This window comes from Ascaphus truei, chromosome 21 (assembly GCF_040206685.1).
Source record: "Ascaphus truei isolate aAscTru1 chromosome 21, aAscTru1.hap1, whole genome shotgun sequence".
Taxonomy (NCBI): domain Eukaryota; kingdom Metazoa; phylum Chordata; class Amphibia; order Anura; family Ascaphidae; genus Ascaphus; species Ascaphus truei.
In genome coordinates, this window is record NC_134503.1 from 29,936,164 (window position 1) to 29,948,458 (window position 12,295).

Here is a 12,295-nt window from a genome sequence, read left to right on the forward strand (position 1 = left end):
TCAACAAACCTGTGAGGTTTGGAAACACGGTTACACAAAAGACATACTGTACGTCCATCAAGTTCAACCTATGCTAAATTTAGATGACAGATATATATATAGTGAGTAAAAAAAGTGACAAAAACCCTCCACAGGAAAGCAAATATGCAAATATAGCTGTGTGCTCATCTGCATGTCTTAGGCAGGTCTGCAACCCCGCCTTTCTAAGACATGCAGATGAGCATACAGCTATATTTGCATATTTGCTTTCCTGTGGAGGGTTTTTGTCACTTTTTTTACTCACTATATATATATATATATATATATATATATATATATATATATATATATATAGCCAATAAAGAATATCACTTGTGAGCACATTCACATGTCTTAGACAGGTCTGCAACCCTGCTTTTCACCATTATCCCCAGCATACAGTGCTTCCGCTGCAGCAAGGGATTCTGACATGCAAATGAGCACACAACGTGTCACCTTTTACCTAAAATCCATTTTTTACATGGGACCCTTATACGCAAGTGTGTGTGTGTGTGTGTGTGTGTGTACACACACACACACACACACACATAGTCAATGAAAACAGATGGCACTCACGTGATTTCAGGTTGTTGTTGTTGGTGCTTGTCCCATAGAGATTAGCATAGCAAAGGTATCCTCACCGGGCAGACTATCCCAAAAAATCTTCCAGCAAGAAAGAGGCAGCACACAATTGGAAATGCAGTACAAAAAATTTATTGAAGAGAAGGGACACACACCGACGTTTCGGTCCTGCAAACAGAAAAGTCCTTTTGTACTGCGTTTCCAAATGTGTGCTGCCTCATTCTAGCTGGAAGATTTCTTTTCGATAGTCTGCCCGGTGAGAATACCTTTGCTATACATACATACATACATACATACATACATACATACATACATACATACAATAAAGAATATCACTTGTGAGCACATTCACATGTCTTAGACAGGTCTGCAACCCTGCCTTTCCACCATTATCACCTAGCATACAGTGCTTCCGCTGGAGCAAGGGATTCTGGGAAATGACATGCAAATGAGCACACAGTGTGTATATATATACTGTGTGTGTGTGTATACATATATATCTATACACATACACACACATATATATACATACACAAACAAACACACACACGTCTGTGTTTAGACTGTTTATCAGTGTGTTAATGTGTGTGTGCATCCGTGTGTCTGTGCATGTATCAGTGTGTTTGTATATCTTTGACTGCATCAGACAAGCTGTCATGATGTGTTTGTGCATCTCTGTGCCTGCATCAGCATGCACCAGTGTCTTTGTTTCTGCGAGCAGTACTGTGTATGTGTGCGTGCAACAGCATGTCTGTGTGCATCAGCGTGTCTTTGTGTCTGTGTGTGTACATTAGCGTGTCAGTGTATCAGTTTGTGCATCCCCGTGTCTGTGTGTGCATCAGCGTGTCTGTGTGTCTGCGTGTGCATCAGCTTGTGTGTCTCACTGTGCATGCACCAGCATCTGTGTGCATCAGTGTGTCGTTGTGTCTGTGTACGTGCATTCGCGCGTCTCTGTTTGTGTATTCGTGTGTCTCTGTGCATGCACCAGCATGTCTCTGCGTGCACATCAGCATGTGTGCGTATTTCTGTGGGCAGCAGTGTTTGCGCGTGTGCATCAGCGTGTGTGCACCTCTGTGCGTGTGCATCAGCATGTCTGCACGTGTGTGTGCATCAGCGTGTCTGTGCATGTGTGTAACGTGTGTGCACATTTATTAAGGGTTTGCATCCTGATGAACATGTGTGTGAGATTTTACACTCGCAGATCCTCTTGTGCACATTCCGAGACTTTATGGGGGAAACATTGAACCTTTTTAATAGTGTTTCTTATATATGGCGCTGACAGAGTACGCAGCGCTGTACATACAATTTTTCAGGCACGATTAGTCCCTGCCCCAAAGAGCTTACAATCTAATTTTGGTGACACAGAGAGATAGTGAATATGCCAAGGTCACAAGGAGAGCCAACACTGGGATTCTAACCGGCTTCACCCACTTCAAAGGCTGTGAAACACGCCCTGGGTGTGGAGACCGCTCTCTTTCTGTCCCAGTAAGTTTCTCCTTAGTGATATCCGATGAGCGTTATTAATAGCTAGTAAAGCAGCACGTTACTCCCAAGCGCTGGCTAGCTGCAGGCTCTGCAGAGCGTCGCACCACAACTCACAACCGCTGCTAACATTGTACATTTAATGCTCTCAATAAATCAGCGGCCGCTGACGCAGGAGGCGATCGATAATTACGCCCGTGTTCCCTGCAGCTCAGGGAGACTCAGCGAGAGGCTGTGGACCCCCGGGGGGGTGAGACCCTGATCACGCTTCCCCCCTTTCTGGCGCTGATCCGATGAGCTGCAGCCTCGCTGAGCACATTAAATCTCTCTCAGGGTCACACAAGCTAAGTGCTCATCATGGACAAGAGATGCAGATGCTGCTGCCTCAGGCTGTGTGGGGTCTGTGCGAAGGTCACTGCACACATACACACACACACACACGTTGTGAGTCTGTGTTACAGGCCGGCATCTGTGTGTATCCAAAGATATATTCACAGGCTCATACACGTGTGACAAGAAGATGCACATGTGTGTATCCATAGATACGCACATGCAGTATAGTCAGAGAGACACACACACATATACATCTTGTCATCCATATGTGTGTGCGAGTCTCTGAATGTGTGTGTATCTATGGATAAACACATATACATCTTGTCACACGTGAGTATGTGTATATACGTGTGTATCTATGGATGCACACATATATTCACAAAGACACGTGTGACAAGCTATGCATGTGTATATCCAAAGATAGGTACATATATTCACGGAGACACACACATACGTGTGACGAGCTATGTATGTGTGTATCCGTAGATACAAATACAATTAAGCCTGTTACAAATAAAATATGATAGATAGATACATATGTTACACTGATATCATTATCAATGTTACACGCCTAGACATGTGTATCCGTGTTACATGCAGGAACATGTAGATCCATGTGTGTATCTGTGGAAAATGCAGTTCCAAGTGTATCTATAAATTGTTTACACACTGAGCAACGTGTGTGTGTTCAGAACAGATCCAAGGCGGTATTTGTGCTAAACGTCTACATGATAGACACACACACGGCACAATTATCAGACAATTAACACACACAACATTACCAAATGCACACGTGACGTCACTAAAACATACAACACGACTAGCCGACAATTAATACACACACATTATCAAATTCACACATAACGTGGATAACACAACATGACTAGAAGACAAATAATACGCACACAAATTATGAAACGTGACACGCATGACATGGTATACACACAGACTTGACATGACGCACACACGTGCCATAAATAACACCTGCAGCTCCCTGACTCCCCGCTCTGCACGTGCTCCGCAGCACCCTGCCTCCCCGCTCTGCACGTGCTCCGCAGCACCCTGCCTCCCCGCTCTGCACGTGCTCCGCAGCACCCTGCCTCCCCGCTCTGCACGTGCTCCGCAGCACCCTGCCTCCCCGCTCTGCACGTGCTCCGCAGCTCCCTGCTCCCAACTATGCACAAGCTCCGCAGCTCCCTGCTCCCTGCTCCGCAGCTCCCTGTCTCCCCACTCCGCAGCTCCCCACTGTGCACATGTTCTGCAGCTCCCTGCTCCCCACTGTGCACAAGCTCCGCAGCTCCCTGTCTCCCCGCTCCGCAGCTCCCTGTCTCCCCGCTCCGCAGCTCCCTGCTCCCCACTGTGCACATGCTCCGCAGCTCCCTGTCTCCCCGCTCCGCAGCTCCCTGCTCCCCACTGTGCACATGCTCTGCAGCTCCGTGTCTCCCCGCTCCGCCGCTCTGTATCCCCGCTCCGCAGCTCCCTGCTCCCCACTGTGCACATGCTCTGCAGCTCCCTGTCTCCCCGCTCCGCAGCTCCCTGCTCCCCACTGTGCACATGCTCTGCAGCTCCCTGTCTCCCCGCTCCGCAGCTCCCTGCTCCCCACTGTGCACATGCTCTGCAGCTCCCTGTCTGCCCGCGCTCACCTTTGCTCCTCCGCCGGCTCCTGTACTGCTCCGCTCGAATCGTCAGCTGCGTCTCATCTCCTGTCTCTGACCCAGAATCCTCCTCTGACCGCCGGAAACCTGCAGGGGGAGAGCAGCACGCGGTGAGAGGCCGTGTGAGGGAAGAGATATCAGAGGTCTCTGCACCGTCTCACACACAGTACAAGAGAGGCCCTGCACCGTCACACACACAGTACAAGAGAGGCCCTGCACCGTCACACACACAGTACAAGAGAGGCCCTGCACTGTCTCACACACACAGTACAAGAGAGGCCCTGCACCGTCTCACACACACAGTACAAGAGAGGCCCTGCACCGTCTCACACACACAGTACAAGAGAGGCCCTGCACTGTCTCACACACAGTACAAGAGAGGCCCTGCACTGTCTCACACACAGTACAAGAGAGGCCCTGCACCGTCTCACACACACAGTACAAGAGAGGCCCTGCACCGTCTCACACACACAGTACAAGAGAGGCCCCTGCACCGTCTCACACACATAGTACAAGAGAGGCCCTGCACCGTCTCACACACACAGTACAAGAGAGGCCCTGCACCGTCTCACACACACAGTACAAGAGAGGCCCTGCACTGTCTCACACACAGTACAAGAGAGGCCCTGCACTGTCTCACACACAGTACAAGAGAGGCCCTGCACTGTCTCACACACATTACAAGAGAGGCCCTGCACTGTCTCACACACAGTACAAGAGAGGCCCTGCACCGTCTCACACACATTACAAGAGAGGCCCTGCACCATCACACACACAGTACAAGAGAGGCCCTGCACTGTCTCACACACACAGTACAAGAGAGGCCCTGCACTGTCACACACACAGTACAAGAGAGGCCCTGCACTGTCACACACACAGTACAAGAGAGGCCCTGCACCGTCTCACACACACAGTATAAGAGAGGCCCTGCACCGTCTCACACACACAGTATAAGAGAGGCCCTGCACCGTCACACACACAGCACAAGAGAGGCCCTGCACCGTCACACACACAGTACATGAGAGGCCCTGCACGTCACACACACAGTACAAGAGAGGCCCTGCACCGTCTCACACACACAGTACAAGAGAGGCCCTGCACCGTCACACACACAGTACAAGAGAGGCCCTGCACCGTCACACACACAGTACAAGAGAGGCCCTGCACCATCACACACACAGTACAAGAGAGGCCCTGCACTGTCTCACACACAGTACAAGAGAGGCCCTGCACTGTCTCACACACAGTACAAGAGAGGCCCTGCACTGTCTCACACACATTACAAGAGAGGCCCTGCACTGTCTCACACACATTACAAGAGAGGCCCTGCACTGTCACACACACAGTACAAGAGAGGCCCTGCACCGTCTCACACACACAGTATAAGAGAGGCCCTGCACCGTCACACACACAGCACAAGAGAGGCCCTGCACCGTCACACACACACAGTACAAGAGAGGCCCTGCACTGTCTCACACACACAGTACAAGAGAGGCCCTGCACTGTCTCACACACACACAGTATAAGAGAGGCCCTTCACCGTCTCACACACACAGTACAAGAGAGGCCCTGCACCGTCTCACACACAGTACAAGAGAGGCCCTGCACCGTCACACACACAGTACAAGAGAGGCCCTGCACCATCACACACACACACAGTACAAGAGAGGCCCTGCACTGTCTCACACACAATACAAGAGAGGCCCTGTCACACACAATACAAGAGACGCCCTGTCGCACACACACACACACACAAGAGAGGCCCTGTACGTCACACACACAATACAAGAGAGGCCCAGCCCGTCACACACAAATATGTTTTACACGCAGGTGCATGACTATAACTGTAGCTAGATATACATACACAAACACACATACACAGAGACACACATACATACGTGTGGTTTATACGGGAGACACACAGATACATACTCAGACACTCATACATGTGTGTAGATGTGTGCATCAGAGGTGTATCTGTGCTACAAACAGTACGTGTGTGTAACCACAAACACAGGTACAACAGAGGAGCAGCGTCAGGTTCGTGCACCGAACAAGACCGGGCCTCGCTCCCTCGGGCCTCGCTCCCCGGGCCTCGCTCCCTCGGGCCTCGCTCCCCGGGCCTCGCTCCCCGGGCCTCGCTCCCTCGGGCCTCGCTCCCCCGGGCCTCGCTCCCCCGGGCCTCGCTCCCCGGGCCTCGCTCCCCGGGCCTCGCTCCCCGCTCCCTCGGGCCTCGCTCCCCGGGCCTCGTTCCCCGGGCCTCGCTCCCCCGGGCCTCGCTCCCCCGGGCCTCGCTCCCCCGGGCCTCGCTCCCTCGGGCCTCGCTCCCTCGGGCCTCGCTCCCTCGGGCCTCGCTCCCCGGGCCTCGCTCCCTCGGGCCTCGCTCCCTCGGGCCTCGCTCCCTCGGGCCTCGCTCCCCGGGCCTCGCTCCCTCGGGCCTCGCTCCCTCGGGCCTCGCTCCCTCGGGCCTCGCTCCCCCGGGCCTCGCTTCCCGGGCCTCGCTCCCCGGGCCTCGCTCCCCCGGGCCTCGCTCCCCCGGGCCTCGCTCCCCCGGGCCTCGCTCCCCCGGGCCTCGCTCCCTCGGGCAACAGATGAAAAGACCCTCCTGGTAACTACTGATGTAAGACGACCCACAGGGGTTCTCATCTCCAGTCCTCAAGACCCCCCAAACAGGGCAGGTTTTCAGGATATCCCAGCTTCAGCATAGGTGGTTCAGTCAGTGGCTCAGTCGAAGACTGCACCACCTGTGCTGAAGCAAGGATACCCTGAAAACCTGCCCTGTTTGGGGGGTCTTGAGGACTGGAGATGAGAACCCCTGCATTACCTGACATGAAGCCTCAGAGCTGCGTGCTCCTCCGCCTACGAGAGCAGATGAACGCTCTGCACTAGTACGGGCTCTCAACACTAACAGCTCCGGAAGCCGAGGGTGCAGGCAGTGAACCAGTTATTGCAGCTAATACCCAATTATAATTAGGACTTGATTACGCTGACGAACGAACGATGACGCCCAGAGGATGCTGGGGAGCGGGGGCTGTCTCTGCGGTTGACCTTCTAGTTACCAGGGGGATACAGAGCAATGCGTTGCAGGCTGTTCTGGCAGTGAAAGGGTAAAGAAAATCAGAGCAAAATGGCAGTGATCTCTTTAACCCTTTGAGTGCCGGAGAGTCGCAGCCCCAGAGTGCCATGGCCCCTCTGTTACTGCTGGTTTTTTTTCACTTATTCTGCCCAGTCCCTATCAGAGAACCAATAAAGATAAGGAAACAGAGAGGGCTTTGCCAGTGCAAACTCTTATTAACCATACCGGGACATCAGATAAAAGGGAGCAGCCAGAGGAAATCACCCAAATCCAACTTTATTAATACACTAGCTGATATACCCGGCGTTGCCCGGGATGTAAATACGTAATAGGTAGTATTAGTTATAAATCGTGGAACAATAGGTTGAGTATTTTTTGGAAAGGTTGGATAATAATGTTGAAAAGAAAGATGGAAGAAAATGTAATAGGATGTTGTATAAAAATGGTTTATTGTAAACACACCACAGTACAATGTATATTTTGATGACATAAGTGATGGAGGGAGGTGGGGTGAAGGGGGGGTGACATGAGGTGGAGGGGGGGGGTGAAGAGAGGTGGAGGGGGGGGTGAAGAGAGGTGGAGGGGGGGGGTGTGCAGAGGTGGAGGGGGGGGTGTGGAGAGGTGGAGGGGGTGGATGAGGAGAGGTGGAGGGGGGGGGGGTGAGGTGGAGGGGGGGATGAGGAGAGGTGGAGGGGGGTGAGGAGAGGTGGAGGGGGGGTGAGGAGAGGTGGAGGGGGGGTGAGGAGAGGTGGAGGGGGGGTGAGGAGGTGGAGGGGGGGTGAGGAGAGGTGGAGGGGGGGTGAGGAGAGGTGGAGGGGGGTGAGGAGAGGTGGAGGGGGGTGAGGGGAGGTCAAGGGGGGGTTAAGGAAAGTGAGGGGGGAAAGGGGTGAGGGGGGGAAGGAGTGGAGGGGTGGGGAGGTAAGGGGGGGGAGTGAGTAGGGGAAGTGAGGGGGAAGTGAGGGGGGGTGCGGGAGGTGGAGGGGGGGTGACAGGAGGTGGAGGGGGGGTGAGGAGAGGTGGAGGGGGGGTCAGGAGAGGTTGAGGGGAGGGTGCGGGAAGTGAGGGGGAAGTGAGGGGGGGTGCGGGAGGTGGAGGGGGGGTGACAGGAGGTGGAGGGGGGGTGAGGAGAGGTGGAGGGGGGGTGAGGAGAGGTTGAGGGGGGGGTGAGGAGAGGTGGAGGGTGGTGAGGAGAGGTGGAGGGGGGGTCAGGAGAGATGGAGGGGGGGTCAGGAGAGATGGAGGGGGGATCAGGAGAGGTGGAGGGGGGGTGAGGGGAGGTGGAGGGGGGGTGAGGGGAGGTGGAGGGGGGGAGAGGGGAGGTGGAGGGGGGAGAGGGGAGGTCAAGGGGGGGTTAAGGGAGGTGAAGGGGGTGAGGGAGGGAAGGGGTGAGGGGGAGAAGGGGTGGAGGGGTGGGGAGGTAAGGGGGGGAAAGAGGAAGTGAGGGGGGGGGTGGGGGGAAGTGAGGGGGGGAGGTGGGGGGGGAAGTGGGGGGGGGGAAGTGGGGGGGGGAGGTGGGGGGGGGAAGTGAGGGGGGGTGCGGGAGGTGAGGGAAGGTAAGTGACAATGTATCATGTGGCCGCTTGCTCCCCCTTCCCCCACTGTCTGCCGGTCGTCGGTCCCCCCCCCCCGAAACCTTCCGTCTGTTGTGGACGTCTGCAGACGGGGTCGCGTGCATGCGTCGGCCGCTCCCTCACCAGTCCGCCCGCTCTCCCGGCCGGCTGTCCGTTCCGCTTTGTCCCGGGAGCTCGCTCCTGTGCGGCCGCTCCCCCGCTGACTCTAGCGACCGGGGTGTCAGCTTGGAGGCAATGCCGGAAGGGAGGGCGGAGGCGCAGGGGTTGGAGGCAGCGGGAGGCACAGGGGTTTTGCGCTGGGAGGGGAGACACAGGGGTTTTGCGCTGGGAGTGGAGGCACAGGGGGTTTTGCGCTGGGAGGGGAGGCACAGGGGTTTTGCGCTGGGAGGGGAGGCACAGGGGGTTTTGCGCTGGGAGGGGAGGCACAGGGGTTTTGCGCTGGGAGGGGAGGCACAGGGGTTTTGCGCTGGGAGGGGAGGCACAGGGGGTTTTGCGCTGGGAGGGGAGGCACAGGGGTTTTGCGCTGGGAGGGGAGGCACAGGGGGTTTTGGGCGGGAGGTGGCGTGTGTGTGTGTGTGCGTGCGTGCGTGTGTCACTGTTAGACCACACCGGCCAATGAGAGGTGTGCGGGGGCGAGCAGGCCAAGGGAGCCATCTCATTGGCCTGAGGCGGAGTGACGGGCCAAAGGTCCAATGTGATTGCCCCTAGACACAGGACAAACAGACTCGCATACAACGGTTTGAGAAATATATATATAGAATAAATATAGATTACAAATACTTATAAGTGTCAGATTCAGGTATAAAAAAAAAGGTATCCATTACCCAGCTGAGAGCCCTAAATCATGTCACTGCCATTAGTACACTTTGCCCCTAGAAGAGACTGACCCCTTAACCATGTCACTGCCATTAGTACACTTTGCCCCTAGGAGGGACTGACCCCTTAACCCTGTCACTGCCAATAGTACACTTTGCCCCTAGGAGGGACTGACCCCTTAACCATGTCACTGCCATTAGTACACTTTGTCCCTAGGAGAGACTGATCCCTTAACCATGTCACTGCCATTAGTACACTTTGCCCCTAGGAGGGACTGACCCCTTAACCATGTCACTGCCATTAGTACACTTTGTTCCTAAGAGGGACTGACCACTTAACCATCTCACTGCCATTAGTACACTTTGTCCCTAGGCGGGACTGACCCCTTAACCATGTCACTGCCATTAGTACACTTTGCCCCTAGGAGGGACTGACCCCTTAACCATGTCACTGCCATTAGTACACTTTGGGGACATCTTGGTGACTGAGACCATTTACAAATCTGAAACTTATAGATCTCCTTCAATGCTTTTTCGAGTCACGTTGTAAAGACGCTGAGCTGGGACCTGGCAGGCTCTCTCACTGCTCCCTTTTGTGTGATATCACTATGTTCTGTAAATGAGTTTGCACAGGCAAAGCCCCCCTCTCATCAATTTACTCCCCCCCCCCAGGTACCCTTTGTTATCCTTTAACCTCAAATATACTTACAAATGAAAGATGTAAGGGTGGGTTGGAGCTCGAGTCAACAACTGATCCACAAACACCCCCTTCTGCATTTAGAGAAAAGCCTCACATTGCCAAAGAAACCCCAACCAGCCACATATTTGCATTGTCTGATTACTTTTCTGCCCTTATCTCTTCCTTGTCCTGCCCTCTTGCCTAAGGGCTGTTCTGTAGAGGGCGCGCTTGCTGCGCCGTCTGCGCGCGCGGCAGTTATAGTTGGCTGAGGTTAGTCAGCCTTTCTATAATAGGACTGCGCGCGCGCGGCAGTGAGCGTAAAACCGGCCGACAGGGGGAAGATGGGGAAAATAAAGATATCGCGCCACTATCGCCGCTGAAATGTATGTGTGTGTATGTGTGTATGTATGTGTGTGTGTGTGTGTGTGTGTGTGTGTGTGTGTATGTGTGTGTGTGTGTGTGTATGTACTGTATGTATGTATGTATGTATGTGTGTGTGTGTGTATGTATGTGTGTGTGTGTGTGTGTGTGTGTGTGTGTATGTACTGTATGTATGTGTGTGTATGTATGTGTGTGTGTATGTATGTGTGTGTGTGTGTGTGTGTGTATGTGTGTGTGTGTGTGTGTGTGTACTGTATGCACTGTATGTATGTGTGTGTATGTATGTGTGTGTGTGTGTGTGTGTGTGTGTGTGTGTGTGTGTGTGTGTGTGTGTGTGTGTGTGTGTGTGTGTGTATGTGTATGTATGTGTGTGTGTATGTATGTGTGTGTGTATGTACTGTATGTATGTGTGTGTGTGTGTGTATGTATGTATGTGTGTGTACGTGTGTGTGTGTGTGTGTGTGTGTGTATGTATGTATGTGTGTGTATGTACTGTATGTGTGTGTGTATGCACTGTATGTATGTGTACGTGTGTATGTACTGTATTTATGTGTGTGTGTATGTATGTATGTGTGTATGTATGTATGTGTGTATGTATGTGTGTGTATTTACTGTATGTGTGTGTGTGTATGCACTGTATGTATGTGTGTGTATGTACTGTATGTGTGTGTGTGTGTGCATGTAAAATGGTAATAAATTATTTATTTACCAACGTATTTATTATAAATGTATTTAACACACATACACACACACATATATATATACACACACAAACACAGTACCTCACTGTCGCTCACAGCATACACACAAAAAGTGTGCAGCACGTGCACGCGCGTTCGCACAGGCAAGCGTGCACACGGCCGCACACTATATTACGGGCCTAACTGTTGCTGTAGGATAGCAGGTGTTTGAATAAATCGCATTACGAACCCCCTCCCCTATTCTCATTCCCTTTTGTCTTTTAAAAACCATTTTGACTACTATTTTTTCTTTTGCACTTAATAATACACTATTTTACCTGAAATTATACGGTGTCCAATGGCTTTTAGTGGAATTATTTGCGGGTTTTCGCTACCAAAAGCCGAAAGAAACACTTACAAATATTTATATTTGTCTGTGGGGGTTTATTTTTTTTAAAGGCATTTAACACATCAAAAACACCTCATGTGAAAGTGCAGCTTAGTAAAAGCACAACCCCAAATTACTGTTTAAAAAAAATCTATTCGTTTCAAAACAATTTAAGTCTGAAAGGGTGGTCACTGTATCAGGGTGACTGAGGCTGCTATTTCCTTTCCCAGAATCCTCTACTCATCCTCGCTGCTTATTGGCCGCTCCCTTCCAAGTGAGGGCAGTGACATCATCAACCTGGAATGAAAGCTTCACTTGATTATCTGCCATATCTGCCATGTTGTTCTATCCCCAAGCAGGTGGGATTTCAGTGGAAAAAAAGGAGTTCTGGGAAGTTTGGGAGGGGTTGCATGTTTATTAGGGAGAGGGTTGCTGCTTCGATGCTCGGCCATACATAATATTTCTTCTTGAGGCCGTTGCAATGTAAGATCTGTGCTGTGGGAATGGCTGGAAGGATTTAAGATCGACACAAAAGACTTTAAAGTGCTGCTATTATCTTTCCCATGGCAACCTCAGCGCAGACTTCCATCCTCATATCTGGATCCACTGTAACTGAATTGTAGGGATATATGTGT

The 12,295-nt window shown here is 52.3% G+C and overlaps 1 protein-coding gene across 1 annotated transcript in view; it reads right to left on the minus strand.

The window, feature by feature from the left end:
- Positions 1-12,295, minus strand: part of ASTN2 (astrotactin 2) — a 440,720-nt gene that overhangs the window by 283,602 nt on the left and 144,823 nt on the right. The window contains 1 exon segment of the mRNA XM_075579436.1: positions 4,059-4,157. Within this exon segment, the coding sequence (XP_075435551.1) occupies positions 4,059-4,157 (99 nt within the window).